This window comes from Ambystoma mexicanum, chromosome 11 (genome assembly GCF_040938575.1).
Source record: "Ambystoma mexicanum isolate Mex_15411 chromosome 11, UKY_AmexF1_1, whole genome shotgun sequence".
NCBI classification, from domain to species: domain Eukaryota; kingdom Metazoa; phylum Chordata; class Amphibia; order Caudata; family Ambystomatidae; genus Ambystoma; species Ambystoma mexicanum.
The window spans coordinates 926,214,343-926,234,315 of NC_090934.1; the positions used below are offsets into that span (position 1 = coordinate 926,214,343).

Below are 19,973 nucleotides of genomic sequence, written 5' to 3' on the forward strand. Positions count from 1 at the left end.
GAGAACGCCTCCTCCTCGCACCACCCACTCTTGCCCAACAATCTAGGGTCCTACGGGCTACATATTCAACAAAATACAGAATTCAACCCTTAGATAGAGGATGACAGTATATTCACTTGTTCTTTTTATATATAGTCACAAATGATTCAATATTTTCATTTAGAAAAAACATTTTAAAATATTTTTTGTATCAAAAAGCACCCAACGGTGTGCAAATTATTAAAACATCAACCATAATTTACATTTATTTGAGATCCACACAAACATTCAACCCTACATACCATTCATTTCACTTTATCATACCATCATTCACACAAACATTCTGTAACCTTACACATTAGGTCACCCTACAATATTCTAAAATATCTTTGTTCTATTTAGAGCCTCTTAGTACAATCTTAAACTATGAGTATCTGTCTGTCTCTCAATCAGACAGACAGATGCTCAGTGTAATGTGTAAGGTTACAGAATATTTGTGTGAGTGATGACCACCCACTCTTCTGCAGCATGATCATGGCCTTTCCAGGGAAGCTGGGTCCACATGTCACCCACCCTGCCCGGTCTCTTCATGGTGGCATACTTTTCTTCTCTCTGCCGTTTCCTGTGGATGTCGAAGAGGGCGGCAATGCAAGTAGGAGACTGGGCTGTTATGGCAGGGGGAGAAAAAGGGCAGGAACTCAAGCCCTGAAAAGGGCCCATTGATTCCTAATGCTCCACAAAAATCAATCATTAATTTCCATACCTAAATTCCCCCAAAGCCTCCCCATCTCTTCCTCCTTCTTCCAGACACCCTCAGCCCCAGTCACAAACCCACGGGTCCTCTTGGAGAGGCACGGGCATTTGTTCTCCATCTTCTGGACATCCACATTGCACGCCTTCACCCGTTCGCCAACAGCAAGACTTGAGCTCACATTACGTTCCATGCGGGCAGAAATCTCATCAACTCAACTTGGCCTCAGCTGGTCAACAGCTGCAAAGCTCTCCTTGCTGGATCACTGCAATACACTCTCCTTCCCTCTGGAGAACATCCGTCAGTTCACCACCTGAATTTAATGTTTGACCGACCACCCCAACATCAACATCGCTATTCCTCCTTCAAGCAGACTGGTCCTCACTACAAAAGAGTGCCCTCTTCAAATTCATCCAGAGGTCACACAGACAACATCACTCTAAGCCCCTACCTGATGATTGCACATGCAATGCCAACACCGACGGATTGCCCCCAAAGCCCCACTACCCTGCCAAGCGATTCGCGATATTCACTCTCCTGCACCTGCAAGTACGGCTATGCCCTGCCCTAGTACTACAGCTGATATGCCACTGGCAGCATTCAGCACAGAACTCAAAGACCACATATCTCTTTAGGCGGCTGCCAACGCCCCTTCCCTGCAGGCACTGATCACTGATGCCAGTTCTTGCTATGCCCTGAGCAGTGTGATATGCCCACCCCTGACAGTCTCGTCAGCTATCAATGCCATCATCCCGATGATCTCATGCCCCACATTTACATTTACATTATCTCGGCGCAAAACGTCTTGTGCAAATCCTATTCCTCTCCTATTCTTGGATAATTTGCCAGGTACTTTTGTCAAAGCAGAGCACAATTAAGCGGCATACCTCCACCTCTGATATTAGCACAAGCAGCCCTACGAGACACTTTCTCTCCCCAAGAATAAGCAAATACTCCCAACAAAAAGAAATGGCGGCTGAACGTGCCCCCAATAAAACCAGGAAACCACGAACACTGTGGGGCCTGTCGCTGCTGTCACCCACACAGCTCCACTGATACATTCGTGTCAGCGGTACCTGCAGAGCAGCGCCTCAGGAAGGACTTCCTTCCCTGAAAAGCGACTTCAAGGGAACAATTCACTGTTTAATATTTATGAATTACTAGGTGGGAAAGTGGTATGGAATACCAAAGGATATGTATTTGAGTTCTAATATGTTTGTACAAATGAAAAAAAAGTCCCATTAGGAATTAACATTTTACTCCCTAAAAATAATTTTACTCCCAACTTCAAAAAATAGGGAGTAAAATACTCCACTTCAAAATCTTATCTGGAGCCCTGAGCACAAGTGATTGGCAACACATTCCCCCAAGGGATTGCACCATGTGCCTTCTCTCCTTGGGCCGGTGGCTTCTCTTTTGCCCAAGTGCCACACCTTCATGCCCCAAGCCTCTTGCGGCCTAGGAAGTGTCCCTCACCTCAGAGCCAAAAGCCATCACAGTCAGTGTCATTCACAGAGCCTATACTAGCAAAGGCTGCTCACCGTTTAGGAAACGCAGCATATCAGACTGAATCCAACCCTAACCCCTTGGTACAGAGCCTAACATTATTGGGTGAGGTGGAAAGTCAGGCTAGTCGTGTGAAACGACTGCCTTCTCTCGTCCTCTCCCCTGCTGATCTTTGTCTGTGACTGCATTGGGCACCTGGCTACCCTCTGATTTCGGGCCCAGATCCCTGCGCAACCTGCCACTTACCAGCGCTGCCTCCTGGCAACCCTTGCACTTGGGTCTGCATCTGCAACCCTACAGTCCCCTCACTTGCACTTATTAGACACCCGTTGTCTGCGCTTTAGTCATGCACTTGCCGCCCCGCTGGCCGCAACACCTGTTATTATTTTGTTCTTGTGTTGATCACTTTCCACGCCTCCCCTACCCCCTACACTTTCCCCCTTCCCTGCACTTGCGCGTCACTGGGCCTAGTAAGATCGTTTTTATTTTCCCTCTCTGTTCCCCTCCCTCGCCTCGTTGCGCCCTGAAACACTTGTGTATGGACGCGATATAAATAAAATATATCATATCATATATTATCTTAAAACCCTTAGTACCCTACCAGGCCCCTTTGTTTATCAGCACGGTCTCACCTTTAGGAGGAAACGTCAGGTGATTTGGGGGAGAAAACAGACGAAAGGAGAAAAACCACATTATGAGCTCTATGAGGCAGAGTGCACAACCGTTCATTTCTGAAGCCCTCCCACCCCCGCCACCCTTTCTTGGTTCACTCCCAGTTCTCCTTGATGGTTTGTGCAAGCAGGGCCTAAAGGAAGGATAGCAGGAGAAAGTAGGGCACTAACGCATCCCCAAAGCAAAGAGGCCCTCTACTAGGCTTCAGTGGGCCTCTCATTCACTGCCCAAGCACAGGCACCTGGTTGGCCGCAGAAAGATACAGATTTCCTTGAGTTCAGGCAGAGCCTCCTGGTGGTTCGTATTGCGCTGAAGCCTGGTTACCTGCTTCTGTCGAGTAATGATGTTATCCAGCTCCTGCTCCTTGTTCTTCAGCTCCTTCTGTAACCGTGTGTTTCTGCCATTCTGCTTCAAAGAGTCCTGGTGAAGGGGGGAGAGACAATCGCAGAATGTCAACATGGCCCAGTAGCAACATGGGAGCAATTGTGAACGGCAAGGAGGAAGAGGGTGTGAAAATCTCCTCAGTTCCAACTGCCCTCACCTTGACAGTAGGAGGCAGTAAACGCAATCCACAAGGCAAGTGAAACAAGCATTTACAATGCCAATAGTTGTGGCTTTTGTATGGGCACGAGAAAGGCATTTGTCACGCACTGCTGTAGTATTATTAACTGGCTATCGATGGTGGCAGCAGCAAAATGGTGCGAGTACCTGGAGTTATATCATAGCAGTGCCTGGCAAATGTCTAATGCTTATAAACAAGCCAAATCTCTTGGCTTTGCCAGTGCTTGTTTTTAACAGGACTTCAGAGAAGAACATACATAGTGCTTATAACATGAGTGGGTGAAGGAATACATGGTTAAGGCATTTTTATTACACAAGTAGTACGATTACAGCTTCAATTAAGTCCTTCACTCCCAGAAGACTGCTTTGAAAAAACACTGGTAGGAACTTCAAGCACAAAGTTTGATGGCAAGGCTTGTTTAATCTAGCTGAAAGAGATCCCAGGAGGATGTTTTTGGCGGGGAGGGGCAGGGTATAGGTGTCAATGGCCATAGGGATTAGCATGACCATGGGCAGTCAATGGGTGGGCACAAAAAACAAAAAACACCTGCACACTGTGTATCCCTCCTCATGTGTAATTTCTCCTTAGCTGTACTCTAATGCATTAGGCACGGCTTATAGGGGGCACAATAGCACCACCTACTAGACAAAACTAAACAAAGTTGTTCCGCCGCCTCTCTTTTTGAGTGGTAGTATGCGTTGACGATGGAGTCGGACTTGATGTTTGCTGTCATTCTCTAGGATTTCTCTGGGCACTGGGAGTGTTTGAGTACCCCACGCTGCATGTCTGCAGACCACTGCCCTGCAAGCATGGGAGGTCTAAACATAAGGCTTTAAGTGGGCCGGGGCCTCCCGGGGCTGAGCCCCGGCAGTCTCCGAAATTTCGTTTTGAGGCGGGGCCCTGCCGGGGCCCAGTAATCTCCCCTGACAGCCCCGGCCACTACACGAAAAGGCATTTTTTTCTACAGCCTGAAGCTCTCGCTCGTGTGCGAGAGCTTCAGGCTACAGAAAAAAATGCCTTTCAGCCATAATGGTGGCGCCGCACCTGCGAGGCATCCCTTTAATCAAGAGATTCCCGTCGGCCGGCGCCACCATTATGGAGAAACGTGAGGCCGCTGGAAGCAGAGGCCTTGCTTTCTAAATACTGGAGCTCCCGAGGATTCGCGGGAGTGTCAGTCTTTAGGAAAAAGGCCTCTGCTTCCAGCGGCCTCACCCTTTCAGCCTTAATGGTGGTGCTGCCCCTCCCCAGCTGGCGAGGGGCAGCACCACCATTAAGGCTGAATAGGCAGGCGCTGTCCCCTGCCAGGCAAGCCTACACAAAATAAATGCATACAAAAGGTTGCCTGGCAGGGGTGGCAGGAGCCCATTGAGCCGGGGCTCGTCGAGGGGGCGTGGCTAACGGGCTATCAAGACCCCCGCTGTTAGGCCACGCCCCCTCGATGAGCCCCAGCTCGATTTGTAGTGCCACTTAAGGCACTGTCTAAACATACCTGTTCTGTTGCGACCAAAGTTCACAGATACGTGCAAGTAAATGCAGAAGGTTATTGTAAAAGCAAGTGCAAATGTGTATTACGCACACAATATTCATTTAGTTTAATATGAACACTAATTAGAAAAAGGCGGACCAGTGGTGAATTGCCTAATCATCAGTTCATGAATTCCTTGGGCGAGTGATCAGTTTATGATTGCCCCGGGTGATCAGTTTGTGACTTCTCCTAGTTTATGATCAGCCCAGGAAGGCCTAATGTATTTTTACCCCAGTCCAGGGTGGATCAGGAGGTCAATTCATGTATGGCCTCTGTGAAGAGTGGATGAGGCCCCCAATTAGGGGTTTGTGATGCCACACGGATGTAAGCCCCAGGTGATCAGTTCTTGACATTCAGATTCATCAGTTCACAACTGCCTTGAAATTAATTCAGGATGCCCCAACGAATGGGCTCGGTGTGACCCAAGCGTGCAGTCATTAAATAGTTAATTTCACATCCTTTCTGTTCATGGCCTGTAGGAATGTCATTGTATTTTCCCTTGTTCCCTTCCTTGCCTTGAAGCGCTTTGAAACACATTGTGTATAGGCACTATAAAAATAAACTGTCATATCATATCATATCATAGACCAGCTGGTTGGGGTATAGTGCCAGCTAGTGCATACCAACTAATACAGAGTTATGTAGAGGGGCTTTGCTGATTCCCGCATGAGGCTCCTTTTCCTGTCTGTCCCTGCTAAAGCTCCTGCTGTCACCTCACACCCCCCTGTGAGGCTGGGAGATAACACCCCCTTCCACCTCCTAATCTGCAGGGGGCCAGCTGACATGTACAGTAGATCCCGCCGGGGCCTCAGAAACTCACCCAATAGTCTGTTCCGGGTGAGCATTTAAATTGGGGTGCTGTTTTTAAGAGATGGTTCATTCATGTAACCATTGCTTTCTACCCGATTCTAAGTGTCGGTTTTAAGAACTGCAATCAGGGCATTTTTATGCCTAACACCCACACAAAGCACTAGTCAGCTACACAAATCTTCAGGACCATTACAAAATGTGACACAAATGGCCTCATTACGAGTATAGAGGTAGCCATGGCGCTATTAGCGCCATGGCTGCCTCCAAACCGGGCTCCATTACCGGGTTCCTGCAATGAGGACTTACCGGGTCATTCCGACATAGGAGGACCCGGTAAGTCCTCCTTGCAGGAACCATTCCCCATTCGCATTTGAGCCCCCATAGGGCTCAATGGGAATGGGGAGGGAGGTTATAACGGGCCCGTTACAACTGGCCCGTTATTACCTCCCTCTTCCCCTCGCGGGACCCGGAAAGGACGCCTGATTTTACCAGGCGTCCTTACAGGGACCCGCAAAGGGAACCTCGTAATCGGCGCTCCCGTAATGAAGGGGGCCGGTCCTGTACTGGCCCCCTTCATTACGGGGGCGCAAGGGTCGTAATAAGGCCCAAAAAGTAAAATAATAGCTCCCTTGTTTTCTTCTAAGCTTATTTGACACGCTAAAAAGCATTTCTTTTTTGTAGAATGTCACATTTTCCTCACCTCATGTATGAATTAATCAATCAAACAACTTTGTTCGACATAAAGTTAAAATACAACATATAGAATCATAAAATACAAAAGCACCTTATTAGAAATACACACATACATTCAAGTAAGATGTTATTGTCTTCAGCCAATTCATAGTTAGATACATCACAATTAATCACTTCTTGGAAAGGTGACACATTTCTAAACATTTTTTTCTTCCAAGACAATTCATAAGACCAATAAAAATGTTCAAATTCTTTCCGAGTAGCCATGCTCTGTGAATGTATTTTCCTACAGTAAGCGTTGCCTCCTCATTCTGTGTGTGTTTGCAGTAGGAGCCTCTGTCATTCAATGAAAAACAACATAGTTCCCCTTTCACAAATTATTTTTGCTGTGATTATTTAAGTCTTGAAAGCACATTTCCAAAATCCACTTGCCAGTTATCCTGGTGGTGAAATTGCATTCTGGCATTTGTGGTCTTTGCTTCAAGCTGGAGGCACATAAAGCTACAATCATACTCTTTTAGCAAAACCTTTTTCAATAAAGGAATTCTATTTTAATATTTGTCTGAGTACTTTATTAGGATTTGTGTACTTTTCAAGTCGCCTCTATAAACCAAAGTATTGTTGAAAGCCAATGTGAGGGTAAGGGAGAGAAAGGATGGGAACATTAGCTATGGTGGTTCACCATGGACGTGGAATACATTGATTGCCCTTGTCCCAGCAATGTGCTGATTTTGCAATCATTTGAAGACCTGCAAAACTGCCTACTCTAACTTCCTCAAGAACTCCCTCGAAAATAGGCTCTCCATCGATCGCACTATAAGCCAATGCTGCAGCTGAGGCACTTTGCTCTGTCTGACCCAGGCCCAATCCTTGCCCTAATGTCGTTGGAACCTATGGTCACAGCAAGGAACATTTGGCCTCATTACAACTTTGGCAGTAGCCTTGCCGGTAAAACCAGCAGGCTGCTGCCAAACTTGCACATTTTTATGGTACCTGTGAATGGGCGATTACCGGGTCATTACAGCCCTGCCGGACCCAGTAATTGACCATTTGCGGGCGCCGGAATGAAATGGGAACAGGGAGGTCAGATGCACCAGCACCATTCAGACAGGTTCTGGTTGCGGGTGCCGGTACACCATCCAGGCCAGTCCTGGCGGGAGGGAAGGCACCGCAAGCAGAACTCGTAGTTTGCCGGTCTGGGAACAACGGTACCGGCAAGCTTACCGGTACCATTGATACCGGACCGGAAAACTCATTTGAGGCCCATTGTTTAGGTATGCAACTAGCTTTATGTTTTTAAAATAGTAAAAGCAATGGGCCTCATTACAAGGTAGGAGGTAAGGGATTACCGGCACCGGTAAGGATGCCGGTAATCTCTTACCTCCATATTTCGAGGTCACTTAGTGGGTAGCACTTGAAGGTGAAAGGTTAAGAGGGAAGGGCAAGGAATAAGGAGAGGGGCAAAAGGTCAGAGTGGTTGTGCTTGGGGGGAGCAAAGAACCCAGCATTCTCAAAAGTCTCTGATGCTACCCAATGTAAGAACTTTTGTTTGTTTGTTGAACTGTGTAATGAGAGGCCTATACTTGGGGAAGGTAAACCTGAGAGGTCTGACCTGAACTGTTTATTCTTTTTGTTTGAAACTGGAAGTCTGAGCTTTGGGGAAGGAAACCCCAAGGGACCCAAGGATATTGTGAACTTTGTTGATTTGCTGCATGAGCCCTGCATTGAAGGTTCTGAGGTCTCACCCTTTGGAAGTTAACTATACTACACCCACTGGTAAGACTATCTGAAACCAGCTGTGGTTTGCATTTCCTTTTCTTTGAAACACTATTTTTCCTTTGTCAAAGGCTTCCCAAGACATTTTTTTCAAGAGTGAGGGCATGCATAAGTTTAGACACTGATCGATTATCATTCTGGACTTTCAGACATTGGCGGCCCTTTGAAACATCAGTTAAGGGAACCATCCCTTTAGAGTTAGGGCCAGCTAGGCATTACACCAACCCAGGAACCTTAGTAAATAAAGGTTTTGACCCTAACATCTTTGGGTCTGTGTCTCTCTTGATACCATGCCTGTCTCACAGAGCACATAAGGGGATTCCTGGCAGGAGAGTATATCAGCAGATCCATGAAAGTTGTTGTTTGTTTGAATAAGATCCTTTCTGTTTGTGCACTCAATCCAAAGCTGGAACATATTGTTTGCCTAAGAACTTTACTGAACTGAGTACAAACATCCTTAAGAAATTGTTGTCTGATGGAAACTCTTTTACAATCCTAAAGGAACTGTTGTTTGAAAAGGATACCCATGCCATGTTATCTAACCTATCAGGGGGAATGGACCCACCCTGTGGATCCAAGGATTTCTGTCATGAGCGCTACTCCCAAGGAGCCAAGACTGGCCCAGCGTCCCCGGAAGCATGCTCATCATCCACACCCCCGGTTCCAGCAGACCCCTACAGGGGCCCTTTGGACCATGTCCTGGCGCCTCTGGCGCCAGGCTCATAAGTAACCACAGTCCCGGCGCCATGGGCGCCGGGCTCATATTCTTAAAGTGTGCAGTAGTGATTGGGTGGACTTACCTGTGGCAGACCATGCTGCATACTCACCTAGAACAATCCAAGCTGGGTGAAGTCCCAGCCACCGGCTGGGAGGGACCAATCCTCTGTTACAGGAACTCTTTTTCTTACCTGGGTGGGGCTGATGCTAATCCTCTGACACTGGAACTCTTTTCATAGCAGGGTGAGGCTGGAGGAAGAATACGCACCAAAGCACTTCTCCACTATTTAAACCACGCCCGATAGAATTCACGTGCTTCGCGTTATTCTGCAACAGCAGCAGGACGCTCACCGAGTCGGCTCCTGCATTCCAGGTCCAGACACACCCTCAGCTTCTCGAACAACAACCTGTGGATGAAGAAAAGGCACAGGAACATCTACTCACCAGAATTCAGCCACAAGAGCCCAGTCTCCGACAACCTGCAAATAAAGACATAAGGTTAGAAAACGGGCAACACGCTCGCAGCTGCGCTCGCTTATCTTATCCATCCGTGATCACACCGGAGTTTACCACGGCCTTCGCTTCGGCAGCATCGCAGCACCTGGAAGACAAAAAAGACATTGTTAGTGGTGTCCGAGCCGAAGGGTTCGCAACTCAGTTATACTTACGTGCTTCTTCACACGCAGCAGCGGCAGCATCGCCCTCAGCATTTCGGCATCTGAAAGAAAGGAAAAGACATTATTAGAGGTGCCCATTTTGAAGTGGCCACAATTCAGTAATACTTACGCGCTTCTTCACGCGCAGCAGCGGCAGCATCGCCCTCAGCATTTCGGCACCTGAAAGGAAGAAAAAGACATTATCAGAGGCACCCATTTGGAAACGGCCACAATTCAGTTATACTTACGTGCCACCGCACGTGTAACAGCGGCGGCATCGCCCACAGCATCTCGGCACCTGAAAGACAGAAAAGGACATTATATATCAGAAGCGGCATCAGATCTTCTATACTCACGAGCCTCTTCTTGCACAGCAGTGGTGGTGTCACCAACAGCTCCTCGGCACCTGAAGGACTATTACAAGCCACAAAAGGACACTGAGCCTAAACACTAAAATCATCCAGTGACGTAACTGGATTCCACGCGCCCCTGCACCAGAAGCAGGATGGAGAGTTCGGCTTTACTAAACCAAAGGTGAGAGTTCGTGGAGACCAGTCGAGAACCAAGAAGTGGGAAAAGCAGAAGATTGGTGGGAGAACTTATCCAACCAGCTTGTAATTACCCCTTTTTCTTCCACCTGCAGAAAACTCACCTTACAAGCCAGACAGTCAATATTCGGAGGTCCTGCCCAGAGCGTCTTCCGAGTTCTAAGCCTCATCATAGTCATAGAAGCAACTGTAGCAGTTCAGTTTGGGTCAGCGCCTCCGTGGGAATCAGGTGAGCGTTACAGAATGCAAAGCCTACCCATAATCTCCTACCCAGGCGCTATGGAAACTTCCGACACAGACCAATTGGCCCAGTTGTTGGGGGAATTAAGAGCTGAAGTCCATACTGCTCGCCAGGAAACGAACGCCCTTAAGAGGGAATTGATAATGTCAAAAGAACGAACTGACAATCTCGCCAGACAGTTATTACAGAGTCAAGCGGGGCAAACTCCTCTACCTAACTCAGGGGGGAATTATACCCCAGTTACTTCAACCAATCCCGTTCAAATCAACCTACCTGGAAATGTGCCATTGGCACCACCTGAACGCTTTTCTGGTGACCCTAAAAGATTTGCAGTGTTTATAAACCAATGCTGACTGCACTTTCTTTGTAGACCCGCAGCCTTTCCAACTGACCAGACCAGGGTAGCCTTTGTACTTTCGTATCTTAGCGGCAGCGCCGCTGATTGGTCGATCCCTCTGGTTACACAGGATGACCCAATTCTTCGGAACTTCTCAGCCTTCCAGGCGAGTATGGAGAGACTTTTTGCAAGACATTCCCAAGGGCAGGCCCTGGACAACAAACTCCTCTCCCTGCGACAGGGCAACCAGGACCTCTTAGCCTACATTGCATCTTTTAATAGGTTAATCGTGGAAACTAGATGGCCCGAGGCTAAAAGGACCACGCTATTTCACAGAGGTCTGCGTGGTGAACTTAAAGACGTCCTTGCCCAGGTCGTGAATCCTCCTCAGGACTGTTCGGAATATATTGATTTGGTGGTCCAATTGGATCATAGGCTCCAAAACAGAAAGGCAGACCGATCCAGGTTTGAAACCCGAGTATTCACGAAAACACAAAGCAACGCCAAAGGGGTCGACACTGTTGAACCTATGCAGATTGGGGCCGTAAAGGGTCCCTTAACCCAGAAAGAGCGTGACAGAAGACGACAATTGCAATTGTGCCTCCATTGTGGAAACTCTGGACATTTTCTTCGAGATTGCCCGGTAAAACCACCTAAGAAGACAGTAGGAGCTTCTGACAAGAACTGAGCCGGGAAACAACCTCGCCCGACAAGTGTAGAGGTCCGCTTGCCGAGCTTAAAAACCAGTTCTTTGACCTCGCACTTCATAATGCCTATGGTCCTCGTAAACCCAAAGCAACCAGAACGTTTGCATGCTATTAAGGCATTCATTGATAGTGGAGCAATAGGAAATTACGTGGACCGCGAATTGGCTTCCAGGATGAACCTACCTCTTTGTCCAAAGACGGTTAAAGACATCATTACCACGGTGGATGGGACCGAAAACGCCTCCGGACCGGTAACCCATACCACTGCTGAAGTGACGTTACTAGGCCAAGACGGGCATCGGGAGGTAATTGTGTTCGACGTGATCAAGGCTCCTCAATTCCAAGTAATCCTAGGAATCCCTTGGTTGGAGAAACACAACCCTCAGATTGATTGGCGAGCAAAGACGATAATGTTCCCTGAGTGTGCACCAACCTGCTATCCACGACCCAGCATTGGCCTAGCGTCAGCAACGACTGACGGTCCACAATTACCTCAAGAGTATCGAGAGTTCCAAGATGTTTTTCAAAAGGAACAGGCTAACACCTTGCCACCTCACAGATCATACGATTGTCAGATAGATCTTCTACCCGGTGCAACTCCCCCTTGCAGTAGGATTTACGCCCTCACCGAGCCTGAGAACCTTCATCTGCGACAGTATTTAGACCAGTATCTGGCCAATGGCTTTATCCGCCCGTCAAAGTCTCCTGCATCCTCGGCTCTGTTCTTCGTACCAAAAAAGAAGGTGACCTCAGACCCTGTATTGATTACCGTGCTCTGAATCAGATAACAGTAAAAAACAGATACCCCTTACCTCTGATCCCGGAACTCCTCGACCAGGTGAAAAACACCTGTATTTATACCAAGCTTGATCTCCGGGGAGCTTATCATTTGGTACGGATCAAGGAAGGTGATGAATGGAAGACGGCATTTCGCACTAAGTATGGGCTATTTGAATACCAAGTGATGCCCTTCGGACTATGCAATGCGCCGGCCGCCTTCCAATATTTCATGAATGACGTCCTCAGAGAGCTCATTGATGTCTGTGTTGTCGTCTACATAGACAACATTCTTGTGTACTCATCTTCGGAAGCTGATCATCGAAATCATGTTAGGGCGGTCCTTGAAAAACTTCACCAACATAAACTCTTTGCCAAGCTCGAGAAATGTGCCTTTCATGTCACCGAGGTAGAATTTCTGGGATTTATTCTGACACCCAAAGGAGTCCACATGGACTCGAGAAAAGTTGACGCAATCCTCAAATGGCCATCTCCTACTTCCGTGAAAGGCGTTCAAAGCATGCTAGGCTTTGGCAATTTTTACCGCAGGTTTATTCCAGAGTTTTTACGAGTGGTACAACCCATCACATCCCTCTTAAGAAAAAATAAGCGCTTTGAATGGTCTGCAGAAGCTGAACAAGCCTTCCAAGAGATAAAGGCCAAGTTCACCTCGGCGCCAATACTGAAACACCCACGCCCGGATCTCCCTTACATCGTTGAAACCGACGCCTCCAGCTTAGCAATGGGAGCAGTTCTATCACAAAGGGATCCAGAGACTAACCAACTGCATCCTGTGGCGTTTTGGTCTCGAAAGTTCTTGGCGCCTGAGATTAATTACACCATCACAGACAAAGAGCTTTTAGCTATTAAATCTGCCTTTAAGGCCTGGTGGCATTATCTCCTCGGGGCTAAACACACCGTTACGGTGATCACCGATCATCGAAATCTACAGTATCTGAAAACCGCCAAAGCTCAATCCTCCAGACAGCTTCGCTGGGCTCTATTCTTTGCTGAATTTGACTTTGTGATCACTTACCGCCCGGGCAACAAGAACGGCAAAGCGGATGCTCTTTCCCGAATTGGAATGGGAGATAACGTTGTCAATCCCGAACCCGTACCAATAATTCCTGAACAAAGGATCTTGGGTCTGACTTCTTTGCAATCTATCGAGGATATTGAGGCAAAAACTAAACAACTTGTGACCCCATCAGACTTACAGAGCTGGTTACAAAGAGGAGAGAACTTCACCGTAAACAATGACTTGCCTTATTTTCAAGGACGATTATTCCTACCACACGCCGATTTACAAAAACAGGTAATCTCCTGTTATCATGATTCATTAATGGAGGGTCACCCTGGCATCGCCAAAACCACAGAAAAAGTGAAGAGACACTTCTGGTGGCCTTCATGGAGAAAAGACATAAAAGAATTTGTGATGTCCTGTGGTGTGTGCGCTCAAAACAAGGGTCAAAAGAAAAGGCCGGCTGGTCTTCTGCAACCATTAGACATTCCACCGTGTCCCTGGCATACGCTTTCCATGGACTTCATCACAGACTTACCCTCTTGTTCCGGGTACAACACTATTCTCGTTATTGTGGATTTGTTTTCTAAAATGGCCCGCTTCATTCCGCTAAAAGGCTTACCTTCAGCTTCAGTACTAGCCAGAGAATTCCTTGAAAACATTGTCCGGTTACATGGCTTCCCGTCGGTACTAATCTCTGATAGAGGAAGCCAGTTTATTTCTCACTTTTGGCATAGTTGTTGTCGGTCAGCTCAAATCGATGTAAGACTTTCAACCAGCCATCACCCCCAGACCAACGGGCAAACCGAGAGAACAAACCAGACTCTCGAACAATATTTACGATGCATGCTACAAGAGTCTGAAAGCAACTGGAAGGACATCCTTTGGATAGCTGAATATGCATACAACAATTCAGTTCATTCGGGAACCGGGAAGAGTGCCTTCTACATCTTGTATGGAATTCATCCTCGAACCTCCAACCTCGACCCACCTCAAGATCTTGGAATACCCGCCGTAGATCAGTTGCACTATGTTATTACCCAAGCTTTCAAGGAAGCGACTGCACATCTACAACAAGCTAAAGAAAGGTACAAAAAAGGAGCAGACCAACACCGAAGCGATGCCCCTCAATACCAGGTTGGGGATCAAGTCTGGTTGTCCACCAAACATTAATCGCTAAAAGGACCTTGCACCTTCAACCCCAAATACCTGGGACCATATTCAATTACGGCCATAATTAATCCAGTGGCCGTTAAATTAGATTTGCCAACCCATATGAGAATACATCCTGTGTTTCACGTATCTCTTTTGAAACCCATGCAACCTGGAACCAGACTGACCAGACCTCCAGAATCCATTCAGGTGAATGGAGAGCCCGAATTTGAAGTTAAAAACATTTTGGACTCCAAGATCATCAAATCAAAACTATTCTACCTAATCGACTGGAAAGGCTACGGACCCCAGGAAAGATCCTGGGAACCCTATGACTACGTCCATGCTCCTCGTCTAGTCAGGGAATTCCACCGAACCTTTCCCGATAAACCAAAACCCCCGGGGAGGACAAGTTTGGGAGGGGCCTTAAGGGGGGGTGCTGTCATGAGCGCTACTCCCGAGGAGCCAAGACTGGCACAGCGTCCCCGGAAGCAGGCTCATCATCCACACCCCCGGTTCTAGCAGACCCCTACAGGGGCCCTTTGGACCATGTCCTGGCGCCTCTGGCGCCAGGCTTATAAGGAACCACAGTCCCGGCGCCATGGGCGCCGGGCTCATATTCTTAAAGTGTGCAGTAGTGATTGGGTGGACTTACCTGTGGCAGACCATGCTGCATACTCACCTAGAACAATCCAAGCTGGGTGAAGTCCCAGCCACTGGCTGGGAGGGACCAATCCTCTGTTACAGGAACTCTTTTTCTTACCTGGGTGAGTCTGGAGGAAGAATACGCACCAAAGCACTTCTCCACTATTTAAACCACGCTCGATAGAATTCACGTGCTTTGCGTTATTCTGCAACAGCAGCAGGACGCTCACCGAGTCGGCTCCTGCATTCCAGGTCCAGACACACCCTCAGCTTCTTGAGCAGCAACCTGTGGATGAAGAAAAGGCACAGGAACATCTACTCACCAGAATTCAGCCACAAGAGCCCAGTCTCCGACAACCTGCAAATAAAGACATAAGGTTAGAAAACGGGCAACACGCTCGCAGCTGCGCTCGCTTACCTTATCCATCCGTGATCACACCGGAGTTTACCGCGGCCTTCGCTTCAGCAGCATCCCAGCACCTGGAAGACAAAAGACATTGTTAGTGGTGTCCGAGCCGAAGGGTTCGCAACTCAGTTATACTTACGCGCTTCTTCACGCGCAGCAGCGGCAGCATCGCCCTCAGCATTTCGGCATCTGAAAGAAAGGAAAAGACATTATTAGAGGTGCCCATTTTGAAGTGGCCACAATTCAGTAATACTTACGCGCTTCTTCACGCGCAGCAGCGGCAGCATCGCCCTCAGCATTTCGGCACCTGAAAGGAAGGAAAAGACATTATCAGAGGCGCCCATTTGGAAACGGCCACAATTCAGTTATACTTACTTGCCACCGCACGTGCAACAGCATCGCCCACAGCATCTCGGCACCTGAAAGACAGAAAAGGACATTATAAAAGGTTGCTCCTTCAGAAGCGGCCTCAGATCTTCTATACTCACAAGCCTCTTCTTGCACAGCAGTGGTGGTGTTGCCAACAGCTCCTCGGCACCTGAAGGACTATTACAAGCCACAAAAGGACACTGAGCCTAAACACTGAAATCATCCAGTGACGTAACTGGATTCCACGCGCCCCTGCACCAGAAGCAGGATGGCGAGTTTGGCTTTACTAAACCAAAAGGTGAGAGTTTGTGGAGACCAGTCGAGAACCAAGAAGTGGGAAAAGCAGAAGATTGGTGGGAGAACTTATCCAACCAGCTTGTAATTGCCCCTTTTTCTTCCACCTGCAGAAAACTCACCTTACAAGCCAGACAGTCAATATTCGGAGGTCCTGCCCAGAGCGTCTTCTGAGTTCTATGCCTCATCATAGTCATAGAAGCAACTGTAGCAGTCCAGTTTGGGTCAGCGCCTCTGTGGGAATCAGGTAAGCGTTACAATTTCCCCCTGGAAAAGACTGTTTTGGTTAAGTTCATTTTGTTTTAGTTGTGAACACTTTTTGCCAAACATAACTCAAACATTTCCTTGCACCCTTAGTTGTTTGTTCCTAGTGTGAGGGTCAGATTAGTATGTTTCGGAAACAGGGACAGTTTATATGTTTTGAATATTGGACAAGGACTGGTCTTTAGTTTTAGTTTTCTAGGTAGCAAAACTCTCTTAAGGCTAGGGACAGAGAGGCCTTTATTCAACCCTTTTATTTTAATAAAGATGTTTGATAGTGAAAACATTACAACTTTTTGTCCGTCTCTCATTCCTGACCCCTCACATTTGTATTGCAATCCTGGCTTTCCTCAAGCTTTGGATCATAGGGTGCAGCCTACCCCCATGGTCTGGACACAGCACTGTTTCCCTCTTCTTCTCTCACTAACCTCTTTCTTTGATCAGAAATCTTTGCTTGGAACACTGTCCTGTCTCCCACAAATTCAGCCAACCTCTGCCTCCTTTTACATTCTGTTTGATTGGGTGATTGACTAAACGTGGATCCTGATTTGTGGACCCACTTTCCTATGCGATTTGTGTCCTATGATTGGACCTTGGGTAATAGGTCTACCTTCTGTAATGGCTGCTATTTGTAATTCTCTGCCCTCTGTAGTGCATAATCTGGCAAGAATGGTCACCATTTAGTTCCAGCACAATGTAAGGGGGGACCCCCACGCTCTTCCTACCATTCCCCAATCCCCACCCTCTTCCCATCTCATATGGCCTCACCCAAACTAACCCAACATTTTGCGACAACAAAACAGTTTGATAAAAAAAAGATCTGTGGTCAGTTTTGTTTGGTAAAAAGACTGGAAATACCATAGGCCACATTACCACCAGGTTAGCCGGGAGCAATCTCACATGGTCATGCGACCTGCAATAGTTTAGTACATGTTCTAAGGTGTCCATTGCAATGACCTGGCACACACCCATATGGCTGTGGGAAGTGGGCTTGCTCCAAGCATCTGGAACAATGTTGCAAAGCATCAATGTTTTCTGGGGTGACAGCACTGTCTGGGGCTGGTGTAGTGTTTGGCTGCTGGTGTGAGGGCCACTGTTGAGGTCTTGGGTGTTCATCCTAATCCCGTGCATTGTGCTCCATTATACGGGGCCACAAAGATGTGCCACTTAAGCACATCTCCAGTATCATGTTTTCTTGCACAAAGAGCGGCTTTAAATGATTTTCTTTTGAAAGTCTGCAGTATGGTCGACTGGTTTTGGTTGACCTGAATTCAACCTTGTTTTGTTGTTATGGAGGCCACCCCTCCACCACCATGCGCCCCCTCCCTACTCCGCACCCACACTTCCCCCACTCCCTACCCCCATCTCCATTCTCCTTCACTTCTACATACACATGTACATATCCATGCATATGTATGCATATTTGATCGAGTCGACCAAAATGCAGGCTTTCAAAAGAAAGCCTTTTAAACAACGGGATACCAGTGAGATGTTCTAGGTCTTTTCACTGCTCATTCAATTCCACACTATGGATTTTTGTGGTGGGCTAGGAAAGTGTGCGCATGTCTCAAAAGCATGGTGTTGGATGTCTGCCTTCCACATCCTGAGGGTTTGCACTTTCAGATCTTAAAGTTAGTGTTTGAAAGACATTGTACACAGGTGTATTTCCCTCCCATCTCTGTAACTGTGGCATTGTGCTCCTCTTCGGCATCAGTGGTTCCATAATCATGTTTTGCATCCTGACCTCTGATGGGCCTTAGTTAGTCATCATCGTCTTCGTTATTCAGACTTATTGGAGGTGGTGGTGCAGACCAGAAACTTCACATAGTCCTGTACACTGTTTATTGTGTCTCCTGGCACGCCAGCTCATCTACACGGTGTGTTTCTCACAGCTCAACCGACCATAGATACAATCTGCACCGCTCCCCACTTTGTGCGCAGAGATAGTGAACTAAGCATCCTCCTCCTCCTCTGCCTGCAGCAGCAGAGCAACAGGTCCTGCTGCCAGTGAAATGGATTCCTACACACTCTGGAATGCCCAGTGCACACAGCATTTGAGATTCAGCAGAGATGCTGGCACTAAAGATGGTTCTTTCTCCTCCCACTGACAAACTATCATGTACGCGTGTCTCCCAAGGTGGCCACCGAGATTCTCGCCTTACTAGTACTGGTAGCCACTAGATGGGAGCACGCGTGCCTCACGCTCAGTTACAGCCACCACATGTCATCTTCGGCCTCCAAACAACTCCAAGATTTTCCTTTTGCTTCTGGTATTTGGTCTCGACACAAAAGTGAGAAAGCGCTACGAGACAAAAGTGATAGGCAAAATAAGTCATGCTGTTGTGCCTACCGAATTGCCTGAAAATGTTTGTGCCTTCTGTATAGTGTCCGCATGTATTTATTGTAACTTGTGTACACTGTTATTTATTTATTCAGTATTGTGTTGTTATTGATATGTGAAACATATGTGACATTATTAGATGTTTAATGAGTAATAAAATACAGCGTTTCTGTAACATATCTTGTTATGGAGCTCCTCTGGATTTGACACCGTACTGCGCTATTTGTGCTCCAAGTGATTAGATGGATGTATTCCAAATATTAAACAGGTTGTTATTAATCTCACGTGGTAGCTCTCTTTGTTGAGCTGTCACAAAAGTCTGACACGCTCAGTTACAGCCACAGAAAGTATTTATCCATCTCCACACAATTGTAGGATATTCCATTTCATAGTATTTTCTATCTCACCAGAAAAGGATGGCACACTAACTGAAGTGTGCCATCCTTTTGTGATGCCATCCCCTGTGAGGTCATCCACTGAATGTTTATCCTGCATCGAAACAGTTCAATGATTTTCTTTTCACGACTACTATTTTGCCACAAAAAGATGGTACACTCAATTACAGCCCCAGAATGTAATGTCATTGTTGGCTCAAAAGAATTCTGGGATTTTGTCCTCAATCCTTAGAATTCTGGGATTTTGTCCTCAATCCTTAGAATTCTGGGATTCTGTCCTCAATTCTTAATCACTAGCCAGGAATTTCATGTGTATGAATGCTATTCAAAGTGGCCATATGGATGATCTCCCTATGTGTTAAAAAAAAATATGACCTTGTGTATGTCTCACTTAACCAAATCACATTTTAATGTTCGACCTCGGCTTCAACTACATCCCATTTTAATTGCCCAACTCTCCCTGAACTAAGTCCTATTTTAATGTTCTCCCTCTCCTTCAACTAAATCCAAATTAAATTGTATACCTCTCCATCTACTGCTCTAGCAAACCTCTTACTTCTACCTACAAGACAGGGCCACATTAAGCACTTTTGGGGCAGTGGCATAGACATCCTTGAGGCCCTGCTCCACCGAACCACTTGAATTAAGGTATCCAGAATACCTGGACACCCCCCCTTTTCCGGGATCACAACTCATAGCTTGATATACTGCCTTGCAGCGATCACAATAAGAATGGGTACTCCCATTCAGTCCCTTACCCTCTTCATTCTTGCTGTAATCGGAATGATAAGCAAGTAGCATTTTAAGGGAAACATTATCAGTCCACGACAAG

At 47.1% G+C, this 19,973-nt stretch overlaps 1 protein-coding gene across 2 annotated transcripts in view; it reads right to left on the reverse strand.

Annotated features, from left to right (window-relative positions):
- CRACR2B (calcium release activated channel regulator 2B) overlaps positions 1 to 19,973 on the reverse strand; it is a 152,883-nt gene that overhangs the window by 26,991 nt on the left and 105,919 nt on the right. For both annotated transcript variants that reach the window (XM_069624020.1, XM_069624021.1), the window contains exon 7: positions 3,233 to 3,328. In XM_069624020.1, coding sequence (XP_069480121.1) covers positions 3,233 to 3,328 — 96 coding nt within the window. The remainder of the gene's footprint in view (positions 1 to 3,232; positions 3,329 to 19,973) is intronic.